The 27,874-nt window shown below is 33.7% G+C and overlaps 1 protein-coding gene across 6 annotated transcripts in view; it reads right to left on the bottom strand.

The window, feature by feature from the left end:
- Nucleotides 1-27,874, bottom strand: part of KDM6A (lysine demethylase 6A) — a 272,112-nt gene that overhangs the window by 50,473 nt on the left and 193,765 nt on the right. For 2 of the 6 annotated variants that reach the window (XM_043993007.1, XM_043993009.1), the window contains 9 exons: nucleotides 24,574-24,667; nucleotides 20,455-20,581; nucleotides 8,042-8,140; nucleotides 7,660-7,879; nucleotides 6,976-7,110; nucleotides 6,360-6,515; nucleotides 5,628-5,723; nucleotides 3,443-3,544; nucleotides 2,063-2,458 (listed from right to left, as the gene is read on the bottom strand). In XM_043993007.1, the coding sequence (XP_043848942.1) occupies nucleotides 2,063-2,458; nucleotides 3,443-3,544; nucleotides 5,628-5,723; nucleotides 6,360-6,515; nucleotides 6,976-7,110; nucleotides 7,660-7,879; nucleotides 8,042-8,140; nucleotides 20,455-20,581; nucleotides 24,574-24,667 (1,425 nt within the window). The remainder of the gene's footprint in view (nucleotides 1-2,062; nucleotides 2,459-3,442; nucleotides 3,545-5,627; nucleotides 5,724-6,359; nucleotides 6,516-6,975; nucleotides 7,111-7,659; nucleotides 7,880-8,041; nucleotides 8,141-20,454; nucleotides 20,582-24,573; nucleotides 24,668-27,874) is intronic. The other 4 variants (XM_043993005.1, XM_043993004.1, XM_043993006.1 and 1 more) reach the window with 4 other exon arrangements.

The following is a 27,874-nucleotide window of genomic DNA, read 5'->3' on the forward strand; positions in this document are numbered from 1 at the left end:
TTAGTAGAATGTCAATAAAAACAACAGTAGTATTTTTTGGTTTCTTTTGAGAGCATTTAGAGGTGTTAAATAACAGTCTCTAAAGCAACAAAATTATCTGAAGAAAGCCATTTTTGCAATCAAGACAGTCTTGATTAAATTTAGTTAAAGAGATAATAATGCCTTTGGAACAGTTTCTAAAACTGAAAACTTTTGACCTAATGATCTGATGTTCTTTCACTTGTGAAACTTTTTCCATATATATTGTGTACAACATAATTACTGAAGTGGTTTTAAAGACAGTTTTTATGAAGATACTGAATGGCTTTTTATGATATGCCACATACTAGAAACTTAATAGTTCTTGATTTGACAATTCAAATATTACTTCAATATGAAGCCTTTCTTAATATACCTGTTAGCATCCTTCTTTACCCTTTTACAGACAACCATGAATTTGTGTACATGTGTCTATAATATGTGTGTGTATATATATACACATATATACACACATACACATATATATGCATATATATATCTGTACTTATCATCCCTCTCATTAGACTATAAGATCCTTGAGAGTAGGCATTGTTTCACTCTTTATATTTATATCACTAGCACCTATAATTAAATACTACAACCCCCCACCCCCACCCCCACCTGTGTGTATGCAAGTCTTTAATTTAGGCATCTTTCTACTTTAAGCTATTCAGTACTGCCTTAGGCAAAGTCCTAACTTGGGAGACCGAAGTTATTTAGTTTCATGCTGCCAACAGATCCAAAGCTCAGCCACTAACAGAGTGACTATCTTAGCAAGAAATTACCAGTACAGTTCTCCTGAATCACTCTGGTAAATAATGGTACTTGGCCTCATGTACAGGGCCTTTTCAGGCTTCATAGTAGTAGTCTGAGGATTTTATGTAGCTCCATTGCCTCTTAAATCCTATCCTCCTCCCACTGGAACAGGAATAACATCTATCTAAGTTCCAGCATCACAGAATGCTGGAGGCAAAATTGCTAAGAAATCTTTCTTAGTCTCCTTTCATAAATCCTGTTGGTTGGTCCAACTACACTGGAAAGCAATTTGGAATTATACTAAGAAAGTGACTTCAAATGTCCATACTCTTTGACCCTGTCCCCACCCACCCCATGAAAGATCTCAATGGGAGGTATATTCCTTCTCTTAGCCTGCAAGAAAATCAATGACAAAAAAGAAAGGCCCCACATACGCAAAAATATTTACAGAAGCAAGTTTTATAATAACAAACTAGTACCAAAAAGAAAAGAGTTACCTATCACTTGATGAAAAGCTAATCAAAATTTGTTAAGTGACTAAAAGAAAAATTAGTGCACTATAGGAAACAATGACTAAGAACAGAGAGAAACCTTGGAAAGACTTATATGAACTGATGGCAAAGTGAGTAATCAAAACCAGGAAAGCAACAGACACTATAATAAAAATGTAAATGGAAAGAACAGGAACAAGAACAAGAAAACCAAAACTAAATGCTATGAAATTGAGATGGTCAAGCTTGGCCCAAAAGAAGAGAGATGAAAATGCACTTTCCAACCTTCTTTGAAAAGGTGGGGGAAGGCAGCTAGGTGGCACAGTGGATAGAACGCCAGTCCTGGAGTCAGGAGGACCTGAGTTCAAATCCAGCCTCAGACACTTAACACTTAACAGCTGTGTGACCCTGGGCAAGTCACTTAACCCCAATTGCCTCACTAAAAAAAAAAAAAAAAAAGAAAAGAAAAGAAAAGAAAAGAAAAGAAAAGAAAAGAAAAGAAAAGAAAAGAAAAGAAAAGAAAAACCAGGTACTAACACAAATGGCTTGCCAAACTTGGCAAGATTGAATTTGCGTTGAATATGCCCATATATACTATAACGCTTAAAACGTTATTTATAAAATGGCAATAAAGGTCTTCAAGTCAACCATTACCTTTAAAAAACAAGTTTTTCTAACCTGTACCATTCATTCATGATTAATCCGATTTTCACCTCTGCCCAAAAAGCTTAATAAAATGAAAATGCAGGCAAATTGTTAGTAATATCAAGCCAATAATGCAGTTGTTATCCTATTACCTGAGTGGAGTTAGAGAGTTGGTTTTTCCACGGCTCCTCTGCGCTGCTGGTCAGGTTTGTGCGGTTATGAGGTAGAGTGAGTGCGTTTCGCTGCGGGTAAGGCACATTTCCATTACTTCCACTTCCTGTTATGTGATTATTGCCTATCAAAATAGTGTCTGTACTACCCAGCGTTCTTGCGGTACTGCAGGGAACTGGGCCTGCTGGAAAGGGTCCATTTGCCAAAGGCTGTCCAGGGCAGGCTGGACGGATTCCAGGCTGAGTGACATTAGGCACTCTGGTTAGAGCAACCTGTGGTTGCTGACCAGAGACAGAGTTTGTAGGCAGTGATGAGTCAGCTGTTGGCCCATTAGGAATTCCAGTAGCTCGTACCTGTGTAACTCCTGTTGGTCTCATCTTTGAAAAAGAGGTAAGAAAGATAATTATTCATGTGAATCAAAAGAAAAAGAGTATGAGGTTAACATGTAGTCAATATATGATGAATTCATTGTAATTTTTATCCTTTGGGCTAAAAATACACATAAAATTTTAATTTTTAAAAAAATCAAGTATTCTAGTAAAAGGTACAAAATTTTTCTTATATGTTGAATATTTTATTAAGTAGAGAACTATAAAAACCAAGTTTTTTTTTTTAATTTTCCTTGGGTATTAGGAGAAGAGAATTACTGTCAAGGTCTCAGAAATGTTATAACTATCCTTTATTAGTAGCACTTCATTTTCTTTCCTTCTACCACTTGATTATACCGTATGTTATTATTATATTATTTACCTTAACTAAAAGTAAAATTAAGTGTCAGATGTTGGGCAAGTAATAAATGTAACTGATAGCAGAGAAAGTATACAAGAGATAAATACCTTAAGCTAATGAGGATAGGAAATTTGGTTAAGCTGAATTTGAAATAAATAAATTTCCCTTGAGAAACACTAAAGTAAACCATTCTTAATTATTCAGAAAAAGCCTAAACCACCTCAAGTTTGCTTAACATTTTCAATTCTAATACTTTTTTGCATTTCTTTTGCACATACTATATCTTAATGGCTTATATGTGAATATGTTGTATCCCCCTAGTTGAATGAAGATTTTTTGAGAGCCCTTCTAACTCAGTTTTCTATCTGTATTACTGTAACTGGCACTGAATAGGCTCTTTTTAAAATAAAATGCTTGTTGCTCTACTGATTTTTAATGCTTAACTTTTCTCTAAAACCTTATTTCTAACACTATAAATAAAGTACAAATCAAACAGAATTTTACTTTAAAAAGTACAAGGTATTTGTTTTGGTCATTTAAGTGGGTGTGAAACAACACTTAAGATGACCTCAAACTTTAAAAAAATGAGAAATCATACCACAAAAATCCTAAAGAATCACTTTAATACACACCTGATGTTGTTGCATCAAAACAAACTGACTCTCCAGTTGTTCCAGCATTAGTTTCTGTGCTGGATTTAAATTATTTCTATTTGCACGAAGCTGTTCCAAGTGCTAGAAAAGGGCAAATGGAAAAGAGAAACTAAAAATTAAAATTCCTATGTGCCCCATATAAAATGGTCAACACATCCATATATAAAATAAATAAAAAGCCAGAGAAAGAAGGAACTTCCCGCCATTCAAAATATTAAGCTGCATGAACTCGGGCTTCCAATTCAATGTTATAAGTCAGATGTGTGACCTATAGTAAGTTGTATGATTTCCTGACCTCAACTTTTTAAAACTGTAAGATAAAGGTACTGGACTATGTGAATCTTCTAAAGTTCCTTCCAACTCTGCAATTCTATTATTATAACTATTATTAGATTTAACCATTTGAAGAAAGCAAGAATCACATATTACGGTTCCATGTCAAAAATCTACATTTCCTTTCATTTGGAAATCTTTCAAATGGGACATTCTGATTAATTAGCTTTTTTTAATGATCTAAAATCTATCAATAATACAAAATATTCACTTAATTTTAAATGTTTTAAACAAGCTGCACTGAAAGAATCCATATGATGCTATATACTTTGATGAGATAAACATTCCATTTATTCATTGTATCTGTTGATCTTCCATAAGAACCTAGCCTGAGTTCTGGGAGATGTATTCTGATCTCTCATTTTCAGATGAGAAAACTGAGACCCAGGAAGGTTAAGTGAAAGAGCTGGATTTGAAGGCAAGTTCCCTGACTCAATCTAGTTTTCTTTCTCCTGACCTCCAGCACCTCAAACAGTACTGCTAAAATTGAACTGCTACTCGGTTTTTACAGGTAATCTATTTAAGGTATTTCTTACACTCTTACATGATATTTGAATGACTTCAGTTCTACTGCAGGGGCAGTTACCGCCTGGGGAATTTGGGGTTGTAGGGGTAAGAGAAGAAGGGAATATGCAATGAAAATAACATTCATTCTCCTTCTCTTGTCCCTCTCATTTCCCTCCAAGTAAAGAGGGACAGGTCACAGTACAGTAATTTCCCACTACAAAAACAAAACAAAACCAAAACCCAAAACAAAAACAGAACAAAATGAAATAAAAACAAACAAAACAAACAAACAAAAAACCCCTGAAATCAAATGCCACAAGTTTCAAAATCAAAATTCATATGTTCCAACTGGTTTTCTAGTTAAAGCAAAAATTAGTATAAAAAAGTTCCAGAAGAATTTTCTACAAAATTCTTAAATTTTCTTCCAAATTACTTGAAAGCAATTAAAATCTTATGTATTTCTGTATTTCTTAACCACTAGAGATCTCAATTTAATAGCATATGCTCAACTGCATTGTTTCCATGACACCTTAAGTGGAACGCTTTCTTAACATCAGGTTACTTATCAATGTTCCTTTCTAGTCATATTTCACAATGATGTTTAGCAATACAGTATATTTAAACTGTAATGGTAAAATGTATATAGCATATTACTCCAGTGATCTGCGATAATGACCTATAGTTCTCATTCCCTTTAGCACTGACTCCAGGTTTCATTATTATCACAAAACAAAGAAAAAAGAGCATTTGTAGTCAGTATACCAAACATACACAATTAAGACTCTGCTGTATGATGAGTAAATTTAAGACACAATCTCCTGTAATTCACTGAATGTAAAAGTAGGCAATACATCTATAGTCTGGCAGTATTTATACAGTGTATCAGAAGTTTGAATCTACCTATGTCTACCTTACAAGATAAGCCGAAAAAACAAAGGTATGTATATGAAATATATATACAGTAACAGCAAAAGTAATCACACATTTATAGTATATTTTATGTATCTTATTTCCTTTAATCCTCATGGCAAACAGAGAAAGATAGGTATCACAGTTATAGTTGAGAAAGCAGAGATGTAAGGAAGTTTATTAACTTTTCTCAGGGTCAAAAAATTACTAAATGTCAGTCTAGACTCAAACCCAGGCCGGCTTACTCCAAAGTTTCTTTCAGTTAAACCTATTAGCATTTCTAGCAAAGGATGAACTACTAAGACTGGGTGTATTTTCAAGGGAAGGATAAACTTTCCAATAATATAATTTGGGGGCAACACAAAACAAAACAAAAACGTTCTAAACCTTAAAATACTCTTGTTGGTATACGTACCTGTAATTTCTGCGGTGTCAAGCACCATGAATGAACTTGTTGCTGTGCTGGAGGATGTGACACTGTATGGCCACTACTCCAGGTATTGGAAGTATTCTGAAGAAAATATGTTAAAATGTTAAAATGATTAAAGAATATAGTGGTTAGTCCAAACAACAATAACTAATGGGGACTAAATGACAATGAATTGGATTAAATACTGCAGTTTGACTAAGAAATGATTTTAAAATACCGAGTTCATTCAAAAGTAACATTATTAAAAGATGAATAATTTGAGAAGTTAATACTAAATTTAGGGGCAGGGGAAATTATTAATAGTATATATAAACATATCGATTCTTTAAACCCACCCTCACACCCACCACCCTCAAATTATGAAACAAATCATTCCTTTTTTAAAAAGCATGCTGTCATTTAGACCCAACATTTTATATACTTCAGTACTACTGGAAAGTGATGGTGAAAAGCGTTTTAAAATCTTAGCAGCAGGGAAATGGATAAAATGGCCTGATGCATGTATCTGATCTCTAGCTTTATTTATTATGATGCTAGGATTTCATGATGAAATACAGTGTTAAAAATGTATAATTATCAGAGAAACTCAAACCTTTCACTCCCTCCCTGATGTCCACAAGTATAAAAATCAGAACAATTGATGTTGCAATTTCAAAATCTTCGTGCATTTTGGGCCTGTTTTTGGATTGGGGTTTTCTAGTTCTCTAGAATATATACCTTTGTTGGACTAGATGTTCTTTTCCTCTTGGCAGGACTGGACAGGTCATCTACTTGGCTAGAAGGAATCATGTGTAGTGGCAAGGATTGCTGTGAAATTGGTGTTTGACTGAGGCCTAATACAGGTTCAGTATTTGGATGATGAGGTTTACAAGCCTAAGAATCACAGAAGGAAGACAAAAATATGGTTCTATATACTCTTAATTCTTTCCTTCAAATTAAAAACTTTTATAAGCTGCATAATTTTCAAAGCTATGTGGACATAGCTGATTACAATGATTGAAAATCAAAATCAAATGAATTATCAGTGGAGGAATGTGTACCTTCCTTGGGATTTAATTTAAAAAAAAAATAATATAATCACTGCAGCATTTCTACTTGAGAAATCTCTCTCAAAATCATGAAAATCCACAAAGGTTCTAAATTGGTACCCCAAATTTCTCCCCCATTATAGGGAGTATTACCTTGATCTAGAAAGAATCCCTTTGTAATTAAATCAAAGGCTTTGTATTATCAAGAAAGCCAGTCCTGCACTTAGTAAAATATAAGCTTGACCACTAAAGATTGAAATAACCCTTAAAGCTGGGCACCTGCAGAATATAACCCAACTTCTCACCTGCTGTGCTGTGTTCATGGCACCCTGCCTGGAGGTAAGCTCTGCGGGAATTGGTAGGCTCCATGCCTCCTCAATACTAGGAAGTAATTTAGTTTTATTCTGTAGACTACCTTGTGGAAGGTTACACAACTGAGCCTAGGAAAAATTATGTAAAAAGCAAATTTAACACAAGCCTACTTTAGTAAGAGCAAGTCCACTATATCTTCCTAAATGCTGTAGCTAATTATGTTTAAAGAAAATAGATTCTAAATTTGGGGTTTTAGAAAGATGCTAAGGATAAAGAGGGTAACCAGAATATAAACCTTTGTGAGAATCAGAACAAAGTTGAGCTCTCATAATTATTATCTTATGAAACTTCAAGCAAGAGTGAAAGACAGTGTTTGTGTTCTTTCTCTAAAATGCTATGGAAACTTAAAAATGTAGACAATACATAGAAAAAAAAGTTATGTAAATCAATATGCATCAACTGAGTAAATGTGCAAAAGAGCATATTAGAAATACTTTATATCTCACTTAAAAATGGAACATAAAATAATACTGCAAGCTATGATATGTATACATAGTATGAAAACAGATCATAAACACCATGACACAACTAGACAAACTTGCCAGCCATCCACCCTCTTCCTGCCTGCTGTGTCATGGGCAAAAATATCTCTTTTGTAAATGCTATTTAAATTTTACCTGTAAATACTTAATCCGGGCTGCAAGTGCAGAGGTATTACTACAATTTTTGCTCCTCGTTGCATTTAAATAGCATTTAATGGCATCCTGAGGCTGGTTGCAGGACTCATACAGAGTGCCCAGATCCATCCAGGCTGCAGCATGGCCATGGTCCAATTGTACAGCACATATATAAGCCTGTAAAGCATCCATAGGCTGATTTTGCTGTTGGTATAGCACACTAAAAAAAGGTAAAAAAAGAAAGAGGAGAAAGAATTAAATATCTTCTAAAGAGGCTTATTAAGTCCAACAAGATATGCAACATATGGTACATAATGCAAAGGTCTTTGTTTTAATATATAAACAATATAAACAATGATTGTTTTCTTATACAATGCCTTACCCTATTGAACACCATGTATCTGCACTTGCTTCTGATTTATCAATTGACTGCCTATAAGATATAAAGGCATCCTGAACTTTTCCAATACTTGAATAGCACCTGAGAGGGATGGGAGGGGGAAAAAAATTCAAAAAAACTTTATTACTATATTATAAAATGCTTCAACTATTCTAAGGAGGTATTGTACATTATAAAATATAAAAGAACATTTAAGCTTCCATAAGATGCATTCATATTTTAACACTCATATTTAACATTACACTTAGCTTGAGTAAAAAGTACAAGTCTTTTTTAAAACAATGGATAGGTTGAATAAGTGTACTGCATTTAGAAATTGTCAGCCTAAATACTGTAAGACCACAACATTCCCTAAGAAGGCAAAACAACTAACCTGTTTTTAGTATTACATTAAAACATACAGTTATAAAGAAAAACAAACAAAAAATAAATGACATAGGTAATAATGGTCTACACAAAACAAGTTATAAATTTACACTGTTGTTCCCAAGGAATAATCAACTAAAAAGAGGCTCTTTAATTTTTATATAATAAGCATTCTGGGAAGTATTTTTTCAAAATAAATTTAGCACTATGAATTATAAAATCACAACATAGTCATTTAAAAAAGGAATTTTAACATTATAGAAACAATTTTACTTCAAAATTTAAAGATAACACAATAATTCCTACATAAGGTTTGCATGATGAAGCATTACTTCAGTGCATCTATAGTCACTCCCCATCAATTCAGAAATAAACCCTATAAAAGACATTTAATCCTTTATACAGTTTTCATATCCAGAAAGGCCCTTTCCAATGTGGGAGTTTTTAGATCTTTTTCAATTTCATGAGTGTATGCAGCACCTGGGATATCTACTCTTCTCCTCTGCTTTCACATGATCAGCTTACCTAACTTATGTAATCATAGATTTTTGCAAAGATAACCCTTATTATTCCTTGGTCCTATTTCTATCAAGCTCTGGAACACTGCAGAATCATTGAAAGAACTAAACCCATCTATATAAGGAAAAAAAAACTAAAGTAAATAAAAAATGTTTATTATGCAGATTATTATCTACAGTTAGATGATCAACCTAGAGTGGGTCTATCTCTACATATATGTTGCTAGACAATATTGATTTACAATGAAGTTGGCCAAAAGTAGAAAAAGTGGGAGGCTAGATTGTCTTTGGGAAATCACACGCTTTATTGATAACTGCCCTTTTCCTGGGGCAAAAAAAGCCCGTTTTCTTAAGAATATTTGGACAATAATCCTGTATAGCAGTCTCCTAAGAATTAGTTTCAGGTTACCCACAGGTCAAAGGTAGAGATATCTCAGGCATGAGCTGGCTACAAAATAATACTAGTGAATCATTACACAGAAGAGACATAAATGATATCATTAAGAAGATATAAAAGGGGCAGCTAGGTGGCACAGTGGATAAAGCACTGGCCCTGGATTCAGGAGGACCTGAGTTCAAATCCGACCTCAGACACTTGACACTAGCTGTGAGATTGTGGGCAAGTCACTTAACCCCAATTGCCTCACCCCCCCCAAAAAAAAGCTATAAAAGAGGGGGCCAACTTCTAGTACAGCATCTGTCGCGTAACAGGCATTATTTTTACCTGAGTAAAGCAAGATCAAAGGATAACTGATGGACTTGTCTATTCTCAAGAGTATGCATGTCAATAACATCTGAGGAAGGCCACCAAACTTATTGGGTAGGAATAGATGTTTAGCTTTTGTTGAAAGTCATGGACAAGTCATAACAGATTAAGATGTGGATGGAATGTGATCTGCATTAACCACATTAGATGAGATCAGATTCATTTTAATATCTTTCATTCCCTTCCCCACGAATAACTTGAAAAATGATCTGTCAATGCTTTCAAGATTGTACAATGGTCAGCACAGATTTCCTTGATTCACCTCGCTGTTCTTCCCAACTGTCTTAAGTGCAATATCAGTTTCTTTGAATGTGCATGAGGATCTGAGGTTAAGAGTCCAAATGTTCCACTGTCTTGGACAATAAAGGTCTTTAGAGAAACACTAACACATTTATCCCATTTCCTAGCTATCTATTGTCCTCTTGAGAGTGTCTTCATAGTTCTGAATGCTTTATGGGGTACTGTAGATCACTTGATCCTAACATCAAGTTTTCTACATACCACTGTTTTGAAGTGGGGATCATAATATACCATTTTCCTCTGTGGTGGGTTACAATTAAGTTTGAAATCTACAAAAGTTTTGTTCTACTTCAATTTCTCCCTATATGGCAAGGAGATCCAATGTTCTCTGGCCAGGAAAGGCCCTAGGTTCTTTTGGCCACCTAGTTGTGATGATTACTCTATGTTAGTTAGTTAGTCTCAGAATAAATGATGATAATCAATGTCAGTATCTCTGCCTTTTCACACTTTTCTGTATTGATAGTTCATCTGAATAGGTTCGGTGGAAGGAACTGCAGTTAGATGAATGAATTTCCCAATCTTTATCCTTTCTTCTAATTGGATTTTTATTTTTATTTTTGTTCTACTTGAACTAGTCTATGGTCTGACTACTCAGTTTCCCATCAATTTTATTTGGGGAGGGAGGGAGGGAGAGGTTAGTTGACATTCATCCTGTACAATCTTCTAATCTATCCAAAAAGAAGTTTCGATGTAGTCAACAAGTCTTTGACCTTTCTCATTTCTAAAATTTGATTCAACAACACTTTTCTTTTATTCTTCCTTGTCAAGCTTCTCATTAAAATCCAATGACTATCAAAGTGTATTTTTCACTTCGTTTGAAATATTTTGTCAAATTATTTTTCTACCTTTTCATCCTCTCCAACAGATGTAGGTTCATAAGCTATGATTATCTTCATGGTGGTCTCTTTGATTATACCCATCATGAGCACTATAAGAAGAAATGATGAAGTATCCATGAAAAGAATTTTATTATTGCCTTTGGATGCACAATGAAAACAACTCTATCAACTCCATAGTTTCCTACTCCAAGGAGTCTGCAAACCATTCTGCCAATTTAGAGGCAACATGCTTTTGTCTTTTGCCATACTTTTTCATGGAAATATCAATAGTGTTGTTCATTTATATAAATAGTATGTCAGTGTGTTGGTGTTTGGACAAAAAGTATACATTCAGAATACTAGTATTTATAGATGGCCAACATTTATGGATTTTCTAAAAATTTTGTTCTTTAACACTCTTTACTCCTTCTCTTTCCCACCACTGTAATATATATGGAAAAACTAGCCTAGACTACTGATGACAAGACTCTCCATACTAAGAAAATAGATATGTGAATCAAAGCATCGTTCCTGACCTCTCTGGCATTTGGTACTGCTGACCATCCTTTCTGTTCCCTGAATTTCTGTGACCATGGTTTGTTGTCATGTTTTACCCTGACCAGTCTGATTTCATTATCCATTATCATACCCACTAATTGTAAAGGTATAGTCTCTTATCTATCTACACTTGGTTATCTCATTAATTCCTACTGGCTTAATGACCATTTCTTTGCATATGATACAGATTTATATATCCAGGTCCACTGTTGTGAGCTCCAATCCAGCACTGCCTTCTGGACATTTCAATCAGGTGAAACGAATGTAGTTAGCACTTACTATGTGAGAGGTACTGTGCTAAGTGCTGGGGATACAAAGAAAGGCAAAAACATATAATAAAACAGAAATCATTTTTCCCTCAGAACTCAACTCTCCTGAATTTTTAGTCTCCCAGGTTTACAAATTATTGTTTACATTAGGCATATCATTACTGACATTATACTCTCTCATACCACATATTCCATCAACTGCCAAATTATATTCTTTTCTTTACATCCCTTATATCTGCTTTCTTCTCACTACTGACATAGCTATAAATGAATTGGGGTCCTCATTACCTCTTTCTTGGAATGTTATAATGGCCTCTAAACTGGTCTTCTTGCCTCAAATATTTTTTCCTTTTTAAACTATACTCCACATAGCAGCCAAAGTATTATTTTTCCGTAACCACAGGTTATTACCACATAATTCCCAAATGAAACAGGTATCCATAGTTCCTTATGCACTATAGGATAAACTATAAACTCTTCCATTTGGCTTTTACAAGTCCTTTTAACTTTCTTGCAAATAAACTTTCCAAACTATGTATTCATACCTTGTATTTGCACATATTAGAGTCTAGCAAAAAGTTAGATTTTTTTCTTAAAGGTTTCAAAATATGGGATTGGGAAACTGGTGAACAGAAAACAAAGTTATGACAGATAATTGGTTTTGGAGGTTAGGTGAGTATTATTTTAAAATATAATGAGGTGGTGATAGTACTTCCAAGCAGATCTGTCAGGTAGTTGGAAAGGAAAAATGGTAGTATAGAAAACAGTCAATGATATAAATTTTCTATTTGGGAGTTAGGTAGAACTGCTATCTGTTTACAGAACAGAAAATCAGTCAAGTTTTGCTAATGCATAGCAAAGATTAAGGGAAAGAAGGAGGAGGAGGAGGAGGAGGAGAAGAGAGCAATGGGCCATACCATGAATAAATCTTTGAAGTTTGAAAAAGAAATCTATATTTTACTTAGTAGGTGACTAGGATATGCTGAAGGCTTGTGGGCAAGGGAGTGCAGAGTAGATTTTTACTTTAGGATGATCAATCTGGTAATTGCATGTAAATTAGACTGGAGTTGGGAGGGTAATGAAATAATCTAGTCAAGTAGTAGTGGTAGTAAGAATTAAAGGGAAATAGTCAATAGAAAATAAGCTAGATGTTATAGGTTTTCACAAGTGAGAAAGAGCTTAAAATATTTACTAATTGTGAAGAAAAGAGAGGGAAAAGTAAAAAATTTCCCTAATTTTTGAGGATGCTGATTCCATTGAGAAATATGAATTTCCCTACAAAGTATAGGCATAGAGGAATTCTACTTTTAATATGACAATACCCCTCCCAATCAAAAACCAAATAGCAGCATAATTTTCAATGGAGATACAGTAGCAATAAATACATAAATAGAATGTCTATTCTTACTGCTATTAATTGATCTAGTTCTAGAAATGTTAGTAACAGCAAGAAGAGAAAGCAATTACAAGTATAAAGTTAAGTCAAGGAGATAAAACTATCCCTATATGCTGATGAAATGGTTTACTTAAAATTCCAAAGAAATCAGAAATGAAACTAGATGATATAATAGCCTTAGCAAAGATCCAAAATAAACTAATAAAAATCAAAAATATTTCTATATATGCATAACAAAATCCCAAATTGAATAATATTAAAAAGAAATTCCATTATAAATAACATGAAATGCATAAAATAAAAGGGAGTCAATCCCAACTTTCAAAGCAAACTCAAACTTGTAAATTCAGTCATGAAATCCTTTATTTTAATAGCTGGAAGAATGATCACTGCTCATCGGCTATACCAATATAATAAAAATTAAATGCCAATAAAGTTAATGTTACAGTATTAAAATAATACCAACCAAACTATCAAAGGGATCCTTTATAGGTAAATAAGATATTATAAAAATTTATTTGTAAAAAGAACAGAAAAATATTAAATACTGAGGAAAGAACTCCAATGATAAAAACCACTGGGAAAACTGGAAAGGATTCTGGCAGAAATTAAACTTAAACCTTCTATCATGTTTAACAAACAGTATAATCTAAATGATTAGATGATATGATTATGATTAGAGACATTATGTCAATAGTAAAGAACTTAGAAAAGAAGGGAGGACAAATTCAGTCAATAAAAACTTAATAAGCACCTACTAAATGCCAGGCACAATGTTAAGTACTAATGAAACAAAAGAAGCAAAAGGTATTTATCCCTGTCCTCAAGAAACTCACAATCTAAATGGGGGATGGGGAATGGTGGGGAGAAAAGGAGAGGAAAGGTAACTAGTAAATATGTACAAGAAAGTTATACTCAGTAAAATAGTAAATTGTTGGAAGCCACTAGAGTTAAGAAAACTTGTTGTAGAATGGGATTTTGGTTGAGACTTAAAGCAAACCAGGGAAGACAGCAGGTAGAGCTGAAGAGGTAGAGAATTCCAGAAATGGGGGCCAGACAAAGAAAACAACCAGAGATGAGATGGAGTGTCTTATTCATAGAAGGATGAGGTCAATGTTACTGAATTGAGAAGTACAGGGAAGGAAGAAAGGGGTTAGGGAACTGGAAAGACAGGAGGGGGCTAGGCTATGACAAGTTTTCAATGCCAAATGGGATTTTTGGATTTAATCCAGGAGGTGATAGGGAAATCACTGGAATTTATGGAGTAAGAGTCAGATGTACACTAGGAAAACCACTTTGGTGTCTAAATTGAGACACATTAACTTGAGGCAGGCAGATGTACCAGCACACTATTGCAATAGTGAAGCCATGATGTGAGAAAAAGAAGACATTAAGAGATGTCCTAAAGATGAAACCAACAGTTTGTGAGAAATAGTGAGGAATCCAGGATGACATCTAGACTGAGGGACTAGGAGGATGGTATTACCCTCTAAATTAATAGGGAAGGTAGGAGGAGGGAGCATTTAAACGTAAAGATGAGTTTAGTTTTGGACATGTTAGGTTTAAGATATCTACCAGACATCCAGTTTGAGATGTCTGAAGGGTACTTGGAGATGTGAAAATGGAGGCTGGCAAGAGGCAGGATAGGTGGATTTGAAAACTGTCAGCGTATAGATGTAATTAAACGCATGGAAGCTGATTAGAACATGAAGTGAAATATTAGACAGGGAAAAGAGAGCCCAGGACAGAACCCTTTGGAATATCAAAGGTTATTGAAGGTGCTATCTGGATGAGGACCCAGTGAAGAAAATAGAAGGAATGGTGCCCCCAAAACTCTTGAAGAAAATATATGTCTAAGGTTATGTGTCAGTATCCAATACTACTCAAAACTAAGGTATTCTGACTTCTAAATCAGAACTATTACCACTATAGTACATACATTGTTTTCTCACCTATCTGAAAATGTTAATATTTTCTAAGTACAGTTCTAAAGCCAAGATCTGTAATACTGTATGTATCTGTCAAATATTAATCTGTGAGTTGAAGGGAAAAAAGGAAAACAAAAGGAAATTTTCAAATAAAAGGAAGAGTGGCTATGGGAATGAAGGAACAACTGGATTTAAGTGCCCTGGTTATTATTAATTTGCTGAGATTAGAAACCACATACAATTTACCAATATGCATTGGTGGAAGTAGATTCTACAGTGTTTTCTTCTGAAATCATGTCTGGGTCAAAAAAAAAAAAGTGAGGCTAAAGGATAATTTTGTACACTGCCTTTTATTTAACTCTGGTTCAAGAATTATTACTAAATTACTAAATTCCTAGATCATCATGCAGAAACTTTTAAATTTCATGTATTCAAATTTCCTTTCCTTTGTATTTGAAGATCTTTCTCCTGGTTGCTAGCAGAACTTATTTTTCTCAATGCAACTGTTAAATTTACACACTTGTGTTTCTTGAAGTTTAAAACCCTGAGCTTTTTCTTGAGGTGATCTATGCAATCTTAAAACTGGCATTTTGTTTTCTGTGTTCAAAGGTTCTTTGAAGAATTTTTGTATTTCTTACATTATGGTAGTTCATGATTTTTAACTTGAAGTGTTCTTCTGGGAGACGTATAATATATATGAAGCTTGTCTTCAAGATCAATATGTTTTGAATAAAGTGTTTTCTTTTAATGTTTCTACCTTTTATTTTCCTTCCCAGATTGTTCTTCATTTCTGTATATTTGCATTTCTAATCAGCGGTCAAGTTGGTTTTTTGTTCATTGGTTTGGTTTTTGTGAATTATTTTTGTTACGCAAGCCTAAATTTTGCTTCTGATAATTCTCATCTCTTTGATAAACCACTCAGGAACAACATGTGGTTCCACAAAATCCACAGGGTCTTCTGTCTCGTTAGGTGTTGTAGTATTTTATCACCGATGCCCAAACTATTTATAATAGATTGGGGGGGGGGGGGAAGAGAAGTACCATCTTCTGCTGTTAATGCCTTCCTTGTTGCTTTATCTGCTTAAATTCAAGGTCTGAGTTTTCTTTCTCTTGGGAATCTCTGGTGCTTTCAGTTTTTCCCCCCTTATTTTCTCCTATTGCTTGCTTTCTGACCTCCTCCCCTCAGGTTATTATCCTGGGGACTAGATCTTTAAGCATCTTAGCTTCCTCGAAGCCATGCTGGACAAGTCATGGTTAACCAGTGAATGTCTTCACCCTAAATGACTTCTGGGAGGACAGAATTAGCCCTACCTGAATACTGGGCTCTTTCCCTAATGCTTAGTGGAATGCCACAGATATTTTTCACCTTGTATTCTGTACACCCCATATATCACTGTATTCTGCCCCATCTCCCCTGTTCCTCAGTTCTTTGGCCTGGCAGTAAGGAGAATTGCCATGTGTTGTTACTGCTGACTGGACAGTTATTTGTCATTTGGAGTGTGGCTTTGAGAAGAGGATGGTAGTTGGTTTGTGTGAATGAGATCTACTATAAACCTAGACATAAGTACTGCCCTTTTACCTGTTTTCTTCTGCTCTGCTGTAGATATCTTAATTTCATGGTGTTGGCTGTCAAGGCCTCAGCAAATTTCTGTGCAATTTGGGATTTGGAGCTCAATGCACTAAAAGGAAAGATTGGGGGTAGGGGTAAGGAGAATTGCATAGGGGGACAAGGGTGGATATGTGCACATATTGGTTGCATTTTGCCCATGGAATGAGAACATGGTAGGTTGTAGGAGAGAAAGGTGGTGAGTGAATATGAGTTAGACATTAGTTGACATAGATTTTCTCTGCATTCAGGTTCCTAGACTCTTAGACCATGGAGACAACTGAAGCTGCTTTATCTTTGGTACATAACACGTTTTAGACTGGTTGGAAGAACTCTAAGGATAACAGAAAATGACCAGAATTTTATTTTATTGGTCACATGACCCAAATATTTTTAGTTTCATATAATCAAAACTATCTAAACACTTAATAAAAGCTAGCAATTATACAGTGTCAGCTATATGCTAAATGCTTTATAGATAGCATCACATTTAATCCTTACAACAATCCTGAGAGATGTTTTCCCTCAATAGTTGGGGAAACAAGATAAACACAAGTTTCTGAGGCTAGATCTGAACTTGGGCATTCCTGAGTCAAAGCCCAACATTCCATCCAACTTGCCATTATCCATTAGCAATCACTAGATCCCTATGGAAGGATGTGCATACTAATAATATACCACTGGCAGAACTGAGCTTCAAACAGTCAAGAAAAGTAATGTGGAATTAATTATATGAAGAAAGTGACTAAAATATATTAATTGGAAAACATTTTCCTGTTTCCTGGTTATATTTAATGCAAGATTTGATGTTAAAGTATTTTTTTAAATTACAATTATTTTCCAAATTTCTCCTCTGACTATGCTTTGTAGAGGTTTTTTGTTTGTTTAAGCATAAATAGTAAGGATAAGATGGTAAGGGACTGGGGAAAAAAATCTTTGCATCCACTATCTCCAATAAGGTCTAATAGTATCCAATACAGCAAACTGACAAATACTGTACTTAAAGCCAAAAGCCATTTCTCAAAAAGTTCTCGAAAGAACTGCAAACTATTAACAGCTGAAAGGGAACCAAGTCATGAATCATAAATGAGAAAAGCAAATCAAAATAACTCTTGAGTTTTCAACTCATACGTAACAACTTGGCAAAGATATAAAAATATGTGAATAATAAATGTTATAAATAATAAGACCTAACATTTATAGATTTCCAACCTTAAGATAAGTATTTTTTTTTTTAGTGAGGCAATTGGGGTTAAGTGACTTGCCTAGGGTCACACAGCTAGTAAGTGTTAAGTGTCTGAGGCCAGATTTGAACTCAGGTACTCCTGACTCCAGGGCCAGTGCTCTCTATCCACTGCGCCATCTAGCTGCCCCAAGATAAGTATTTTTAAAAATACTATCTTATTTGATTTTCACAACCACCCTGGGAGATAGGTACTATTATCACGATCCACATTGTACAGTCAAGGACACCAGTAAATAGAGGTTAGGTGATTTGACCAAGGTTACACAGCTAATAAGACACTCAGAAACTTTTCTGAGGTAAGATGTGACCCTCAGGTCTTCTTAACTTCAGGCCCAGTGCTCTCTGCCCAAACTCCCTTTGTTGAAGTATTGATGAAAGACAGATAAGTGGAAATTTTCTGTTGGTGAAGCAGAGGTTAGTTCAATCATTCTACAAAGCAAATAAAAATTATGCTAACAGTATAAAAGCTTGAAGATATAAAGAGAGGTCTAAAAAACATCACAATATTTTCAGCATCCCTTTTGCAATAGCAAGGAACCAGATACATAACAGATGCCTCTCTATTTGGGAACGGCTAAGAAAATAGTGGTACACAAAAACCAAGGACTATTATTGAGCTACAGAAATTGAATATGAAAAACTAGAATAATATTTATATGAACTGATGAAAAGTGAAACATATAGGAAAAGGAAAAAAATAAAGATGATGACAACAACAATGTAAACAGAAAGATCAAAAATAACAAGAATGGCCCCCAACCTAGGTGTGTTGACGTTTTTTTTCTGTATTTATCATTGAAGAAAAAACATAGCAGCAAGTACTGTGTTGGCTTCAACAAGACCAAAGAGTTAATTATTAACATGGCTACTACGATTTGTTGACATTCTAATGAACAAGTCTGACCCCCAAAGAAAAAAATACAAGTGTAAGAAACACCGCATGTATAATTTAAAATTTGTGGTGTTTGGCTTTGTTGAACAATTTTCCCCTTTTTTACTACTATTGTTTGTTACAAGGGATCAATCATCATAGGGAAATGTAAAGAAAGCCAGGAACACTTCTGATAAATACTGGATATATACTCTGGGCAAGTGACTTATTTCTCTTTAAGCAAATAATAAATTGTACAGAAGGTGCCAACTTGTATTTCCTCACATAGGAATTCTCTGTATCAATAAAATCAAGGCCAAATTCCGGCCCCTTGTTATAACTGATGTAGGGGGAGAGAGGGGAAGGATTTATTAAGAAATATAAGTGATATCTAAAGACATGAAGGGGAAAAAAAATAGAACCAATAAGGGATTTTTCACTAAGCTGACTCAAAGTAGGAATTTTACATGGCATCACTCTAACAATAACTTTTACTTGAAAACAAATATTCTTTCCTAAAGCTGACACAATGATGTACAAATGTTTCAAAAGTAAAATTACTCCAATGTTAAACACAAGATTATGTTGTAAGTTTAGGACAAGGAAAATTGAAGTGGAAAGTAAAAGCCTGGAACATAGGACTAACACAAAAGACAAATATAAAGAGAAAGGTAGCTGTAGTAAATCAAAGCTTAAATAGAAAGTTAATGATGAAAATAATGAGCTGATGCTTGTAACATCAACTTTAAGTGTTGAAAGATAAATTCTGCAAGATGATAAAAATTTAAAGCCTGCTTAGTTAAAATATATGCATTTTAATAAACCAAATAATGTGCCACTACAAAATTTTAAATGCAATCTTTACTTACTTTATGTCTTTGGCATAGAGGATGGATACTCAAGAAAAAAAGACAAGAGACAATATGCTCGTCCTACCTTTGCCCTTATCTAGGTTTGGAAAAATTCTTTTTCTTGATCTTTAAGAGTTGTACTAGAATATGGATTCTTGATATCACATCCATAACCTTGGTTTAAAAAACATTCTGATAACCATTCTTCTACATAATTAATTGTCTTTGTAATCCTATGTATTTTGTGAATTAAAATAACATTCTATGAAGGGGTAATAGTGGTTTCAAAACACCACCCCCAAAGGGTCCTTAACACACAAAAAAGTTAAGAATCCTGTACTAGATGATCTCTCAGCCAACAGTAAAAATCTTTTCTGTTTACTTCAAGGTAAGGAAGTGATATGCTTCTACCTAAGTCAGAAAAATAATATTAAAGATAATATTAAGATAGTTATCTTAAACATACTGCCATCATTAATCTGACCCAATACAATATAAAATTAAAAAAAATAAATCAAAACTACACAACAATGGCAAAAAGCTAGAAAGATGTTTAAGAAAAAGGTGAAAACTATTATGAATTATTACTGAGAGTTAAGATCCAACCAGTTTCTTTTACGTCTGTAAAGAGAAATATAATGAAATGAAAGTTAAAGGAAAAGTAAACATCAAAAAAAAAAAAAAAAAAAAGGCAAAAAGTAAAGCTGGTCGGCTATAAGAGGAGATAATACTATAAAAAACAATATGAAAATTGGAGGAACTTTTTTGCAACCCATCACATTTTATCCCAAATTATTTTACAGAGATTAATTATAAGGGTGAAATTAGTATTTTAAAATTAGAATACAAATTCCCAACATGGAATTAAGAAAAATCCTTTAAAAATACTTAGTAGAACTCACCTTCCAAGGAAATACCAGGACTGGCCAGAGTTAGGATCTGCCTCTAGAGATTTTTGGAGATACTGAATAGCATAGCTTTCCTTGGTGGCTTTGTCTCCCAGCTGATCCACAGTGTGATGCATCCACCCTACAATAAAATATCGGCAATAATCAGCAAAACTAAATTACTTAAATGGTGGTCGTGTGTGTGTGTGTGTGTGTGTGTGTGTGTGTGTGTGTGTGTGTGTGTGTGTGTATGAGAGAGAGAGAGAGAGAGAGAGAGAGAGAGAGAGAGAGAGAGAGAGAGAGAGAGAGAAAGAACGAGAACCAACCACATCACTCTTTTCCTACCTTTTCCCCAAAAAATGCTTTCAAGAGAAGCTAAAGGTACTGCCTTTTGTCTCTAAAATAACATACAACTACCCTCACTCTGGCTTTTAAAGGCCTACACAATATGGTTCCAGACTACCTTTCTAGACTAATTGCACATTACTGTTCTTCACTCAATCTGCACATCAAACTGGCCATCTTGCCAATCTCCTGTCTCCATAATTTTGGAGACTGTCACCCATATCTAGAATATTCTTCCTTCTCATGTTTAAACTGGAGAATACCTAGCTTCCTTCAAAGATCACCTCATGAAGGAATTATATCTTGATCATCGTACTTGCTCTGGAGCCCTCTCCTGTAATGCCGTATTAACTTACATTTCACTTTCTTTATACATGTTATTGTCCCCCCAATAAAATGTAAACTCCTTGAAGGGAGGAACGGTTTCCTATTTTGTTTGAACCCCTATTTTCTTAACATAGTGACTGACACGATAGATGCATAATATATGTTAATTGACTGAATGAATTTAAATTCTACTAAAAAAACTCAAAACATTAATTTTCCAGTTTCAGATGGACCTCTGCCACACCGCTAACACTATACAGCAATTAAGGTGGTCAAGAGGGAGTTACTAAGCCAATGAACACTTGGAATGAAATGTTAACTCCTCTTTTCCTTTGGGTTCAACTGAAAAGGCAAAGTGGCAGTATTCTACTGACAAGAGCCTGAGCTCAGTATGGAAAGTCTTACTTAACCTTAGCCCCACATCTATCACTAATTCACTATATGAGCTGAACTGATTCACAAGTTTACTGTAATTCAGTTTCTACATCTGTCAAAAAGTGATTATATTTGCTCCCTTACTTACATAGTAGTTAAAAGAATAAAAATCAGATGACAGGTAAATAAAGTGCTTTGAAAAGTTATAAATACTACACAAAGTTAAGGTATTGTTAAGCACTTTTTTATTTCTTGGGCTATTATTAAAATACAAATAAAAATTTATTGAAAAACATTTTAGGTATAATGTAATCTTAAATTCACAGTCCAGGTCTATAAATTCAGATTTATAATTACACAGATGACAATACTATAGTATTTAATGGATTATGAAACAAGAACCATAGATATTAATCTAACATTCAGTTTTAAAGATAAGGAAATTTAGGACTAAGGAGGTTACAGAAGACTTAAACCCAGGTTTCCTAACTCCTAAACCAGTGATTTTTCCACTGAAAATCTCCTGCAAAGTGATCAGAATTTCTCTAAATGAACAATTGTTCATTTGGCATATTAGAAATCACGCTGTAATGGGAACATTAGTATACATTCCTCCACCTGAATACAACCTAAATCCAGTATTATTTTTCACTATTGTTTTTTTCTTCTTCTCTCTCCTATCCCCACCAAGATAAGGTAATTTAAGGGAGAGGACAAGACATTCAAACTAAGGTAAGTATATTTCTTAGTGATTTTTTGCTAGTGTTTTAAAAAATTCCAAATTATAAACAATAAATGCAAATATGGTAATTGTTGTAGCCTCTCCTTAGAAACTAAGGATAAAAAACAATTCAACAAACAATTGTGAATATCCTATCCAGCTTTTATTTTCTAAGATATAAATGCCCTCCATGAGGATGTTTCATGCAACTAAAAATCAGAAATATCCTATTATCAAAATTTGCTATGCAAGCTCAATTTTAAAATAAAAGTGCTTCCTACAAAAACAAAATATTGAGAATATATCTTCTGCACTTAAAAGTTAAACTCATCTTAAAAGATGGTCACATCAGTATTTTTTGAAAGTTTATTATATTCAAAGCTCTCCCTATTCTAAAGTGTTATTCTGATATCTAACTGATCATGCCATCAAGCTGTCTGGGTTCTTGAAAGCTTTAATCTGTGACATACAGTTCCTACCAAACTGTAAAGATTCAAGGACAGACCCAGAAACAGGCTATTATCTCCAGACAAACCTAAATTAAAAATTCTCGGAAATTCATCAGTAAGTTGGTCGCTAGAAGATGATTTTTTTAAAAAGGGTGTTTGAAAACTACATTCTAAATCAATAATGTAGTCACAATAAAAAATGTTTTTCATTCTGCAGTAGTCTTGTTTGTAAAAAGTCATTAATAACTTTTGAAAGAAGTTATTCTATGCCATTCTGTTGTAGATAACTTTAAATTTGTAAAGGCGTAATCTTATTCCTTGCTAATGTTTCAAAGCATATGCTAACCATCAAATGATAAGAATTTCTCATCTGCTTGGATACATGGACATTAAAGTGGTTGAGTGAAAAATAAAATTATTTTTACTATCACCATCTACCAGGAGCTCTGAAGTCAGTTTGCTATTAGAAAAGGAAGTAGGAGCTGCAATGATCTCTGCTCATTAGGTGCTACTTAAGGGGCAGTAACAAGGGACATTACAATGGAGAAAGCCCAAGCTCCTAATTTATCAGGTATTTAAAACACAATGGTTGTTTTTTTTTTAAAACAGTTTTTTTTTATTACTTGTATATCAAACTATGGAGTAAGCAATTACAACTTATATTCCAATCCTTTTAAGAGTGTAAAATAGACATGCCTCAGAATATATAGTAGATATAATACATAAGATATCATAAATTAGTATATTAATAATTTCCTTGGTAAAGTTAAGATAAGAACTACAAAGGAAATTTGTACCCTGTACCCAAAAATTGACATCATTTATTTTTCAATAAATAAATGACATTAGATAAATGGGCCTAAAGCAGGCAGTTAGTTTGAAAGGAATCAAGTTATAAATGGACAATAAGAAAAAAAGTCAGAGTAGAGAATTACTTTAAACTAATTTAATATAAATAAATACTACCTGCAAGGAACAATGAAAATGGATAAAATTCTAATACATTTACTTGTGCTAAATTGGAATTCCTGAAGTAAAAACTTTCTCATTGAAAAAATGAAATATGTTTCAACCAAAGATAAAAAACAACTTCTCTAAATAAACCACATAGGTGAATGGATTGACTTCTTATAAAAGGACAAAGAATTATTTCCAAACCTTGAGCTTTTATAGTCAAAAATGCTAGCATTTCTAAAATACAGTACAAAGAATATTAAAGGAATTTATATGGTAGAGAAGAAAACTGAACTTACAAGTGCATTTAAAATTCTGTTAAAAATAGTACTATAAATATTAACCAAAACATATGTATTGGAAAAGAGCATCTTAAAATAGTGTAAGGATAAATTATACTTTAAAAAAAAAACCTCTACAAAAACCATCTATTTATATACATATATGTATGTGTGTGTGTGTGTATATATGAGAAAAGAAAATCAAAACAACACCATCCAATTAAATATAAAAAGTAGAAACTTTGTGCAAAAAATAAGCATCCCTCTATCTGGAAGGCCTGTCCTCTTTTTCTTATAATGGCAATACCAAAAAAATTATCGTTTTGTGTGACTTTGGCCATGTCACCTTCTCACCTTTAAAATAAAGATGGTTTCAGAAACTATAGTGTGTGTTAAAGCCTATATAATTCATAAGTAATATGTTTTTGTTGGTGTTCACTATGGATAAAAACATGAAAATTTGGCAGTGCTTTATTTACCTCAATCAGTAAGCTTCTTAAATGAGTCAATGAACGGGTTTTTGTTTAAACTATAGTACTGATAAAAGTAAAAATTAATTCTAAACAGTGGATTTCAAATAAATGTGCTAGGAAGGTTAAGCAAAAGATCAAAACCACCACCTAAAATATCCAAATAGAAAGGGAATGTGTAATTAGGGGTAAACCAAAATATTTTTACATACCTAACTGTTGTAAGACAGTTGCTTTTACTTGTGCAGGAAGGTTTTCTGTCTGCAAAAGTTGTTCATAAGCTTCCTTTGCAGAGTGATACTTTCTCTGCAGAATGGATGGAGGGGAGGGGAAAGTTAAAGAAAAAGTAAATGAAACTTGATAACCCTTTAAATATCACTCATTAATAGAGATCTTTACAAAGCAATGGAACCAACTGTTTTATTTTTTTCACCTCAAAAAGTTATTAGACATTTTATTTATTTTGTAAAACTCCTTTATAATTTAATCAATATCTGGTTTAAAATATTAAAAGCTATTTAAAAGGGAAAAGTACAGAATAACTCCCTAATGTTGTTTATTCAAGTTATACCTCTATACATTAACTGACAACCTAGCCTCCGACTTGTAGCACAAATTTTAGAGTGCTGAGTTACCTATTAAATCTAGCATTCAGAAATACATAGTAGCATGAAAAACTGAATAGCCTTTTACTTAATTTGCTATTATCCTAAAAGTTACAAAAGAAATAAAATAATCTAACATTCTTATTACTTGCCTATGTATATAATGCCTTTAAAGGCTGATATTCTCTACCCTAAATGATCCAATCTGCCTGAAAACTTTACAGGCCAGTTAAAAAATAAGGTAGTAAGACAAAATGCTATCTCTAATCTTAATCAAGTTCCAGAGGAACTGAAAATGTTTTTTAATCCAACATACTGAGTCACTGTTTTATGGCATGTAAAAGATAAAATTATAATATGGGCTATAAGGTTGGGCAATGTTTAAAAACCTAAATAATAAACTACCTTGCTTTTGTAGTTATAAATGCATAATGTTGGAAATCTTCAAAGAATGTTTGAAAATCTGTTACTTTTCTCTGAACCATGAAGCTTTTTAGGTAAACACTTGGCTTGCATCAATAAACATCTCTCCCCGCCCTTTATATATTCATTAAACTTGATCCTTATGGTACTGATTTTAAATCGCTCTATGACCTTTGGCAAGAGTCATAATATTTGTGTCTAAGTTTAACCATCTGTAAAATAGTTAAATGATTTGACTTCTCTAATTGCTGTGAATGATACATTAAAGGTGTTTGCAAAATTTAAAAAGCAAAAATGAATTCAAAGTATTATTGAACACTTCACTGTTATAGTTTGACTTACATTATTAGTCTACATTCAATAAATAAGCAGGTCTAGAAAGTAATTGTGTAGCTTTAAAGTGTCAACGAGTACTTCAAAGCCCTTCTTAAAACATCTTCACCCATTTTACAACACTTAGCACTGAACTTTTCATACAGTAAGTGCTCAATATTTATTATCAGACTATTTCAGAATGCATGCCTGACGTAATTCAGGTCATTCCATAGCTTAACAATGACACTTTGCATTTCATCAAAACGCAAGTTATTAATTTATGATTACACATGTTTGTTTTTGTTAATACCCCACCCCCACAGCCTTCTCCATGAATTTCACTACTAGTTTAAAAACAAAAAAAAAAAACAAAAACCTCAAACCCTCTCTTCCTTAAAAGCAGAGGAAAGCACCAGATTAAATAAAAATAGAAATTATTGCTGAGGAGAAATTTAAACAGGTTAAGTAACTACACTGGTTCATTATTATGGTTCAAAACAAACAAGCTATTGTTTTTCATGGGCCAGTCCATATGATTAGAAAAAGAAAACAAAATATATTATAGCTTAGTAATTAAACACAAAAAGATTTGCTAACCATGTGAGCTCCCAAAATGGGACTCATAGGTTGTCTGCTGCAAACATAGCAAGCAAAATTTATCTAAACAATTGTACTTAAATAAAAGAGAAAAATAACATCAGAATTCAAGGAAAAATCCTTAAATTATATATCTCAAAGGATTCTGATTTTGTACTCCATAATACTGACTAACTTAAAACCCCAAAATTTGAAGGTCTATTTGGTACCCACAGCAGACATCTTGCTCAACTTTCTCTATTTATTGAAGCTTTAAGTGATAGTGACCTGCCCAGGGTCACAAAGGAGGAAAACACCAGAGCTGGGAAGTGAACGCAAGTCTCTGACCCCAGAGATTCAGGAATCCTCCTGCTTGATAAAAAGTTCAGCTTGCCTCGATCTTATGTCACACACTATTTATCCAAATAACAAAATATGTTTTTGTTTTATACTTCATTTACTAACTACACCAAGCTCTCAACTAAAACAAAAGCAGAAAATAAAACAAATAAGTTTTCCTCTACAAAGCAGATTCAGGCAAAATCTCGACCTTAAAACACATGGTACAGTTACCTAAACCAATCTTTTCATGACAGAGACAGAAAGTGTCATGTTCAAAGAGAAAAATCTCTTACTAATTTTGCCTTCAAGGAAATAATTTGCTGATACAAAAAAGCAGTAGGTACACCAGGCATATAAAAAGTCAGGGGGAAGATCACATTCTAAGCTTATATTTTCCAGAGGGCATAGCAAATCTTTGAGCATGAAAGGGGAAAGAAGGTGGAAGCTGTTCTAAGAAACAGCTAGGGAGTTATCAAAAAGTTCATACACATTATATTCCATAGAAAAGTTTCTCATGTGCTTTATGAAAGTACTGTTATATGTAATTTTAACAAGCCTGGTAATCTAACCAAAGCACAAAACACAAACAGCAAATTAGAAGGTAACAGAAGCACTGTAGTATATTACAGAATTCAATTTATTTTCCAGATCATGACTTTGTAATCAATAAATAGAGTAAACATATTTTCAGGAATGCATATAATTTAGTAACTTGTTCAATATCATTTAGATGGTAAATGGCAGAGCCCAGTAACTTGGAGCAAAATGGACCGGTACTTGACACCAAAATGAATGATTATCCAACAATACCACAATGTGAAATGAGCTATCTAGGTGGGAGTAATAAAAAATAAGTGACTTCTTTTTAATTAAATTATGAAAAGTTTGTTTTTACTTTAAAGAAGAGGATATATATGGAATTTCCAACCTGCCTTCCTAGCAAGCCTGTGTCAAACAGAAGTGTCATGTTAATTCATTAAAAAGTTGCCTATTCTCCCCACCACCAACCTTAAGATGGCAGAGTTTTTTCCGATAGTCCTATTGTGTACTATTGTTTTGGTTTTGTATTGTTGGGAGTTGGGGGAGGGGCAATGGGGATTAGGTGACTTGCTGAGGGTCACAAGGCTAGTAAGTGTCAAATGTCTGAGGCCACATTTGAACTCAGGTCCTCCTGAATCCAGGGCCAGTGCTTTATCCACTGCACCACCTAGCTGCCCCCGTCTACTACTGTTTAAGAAATGTTTGTAGAATG

This window comes from Dromiciops gliroides, chromosome 3, assembly GCF_019393635.1.
Source record: "Dromiciops gliroides isolate mDroGli1 chromosome 3, mDroGli1.pri, whole genome shotgun sequence".
Taxonomy (NCBI): Eukaryota; Metazoa; Chordata; class Mammalia; order Microbiotheria; family Microbiotheriidae; genus Dromiciops; species Dromiciops gliroides.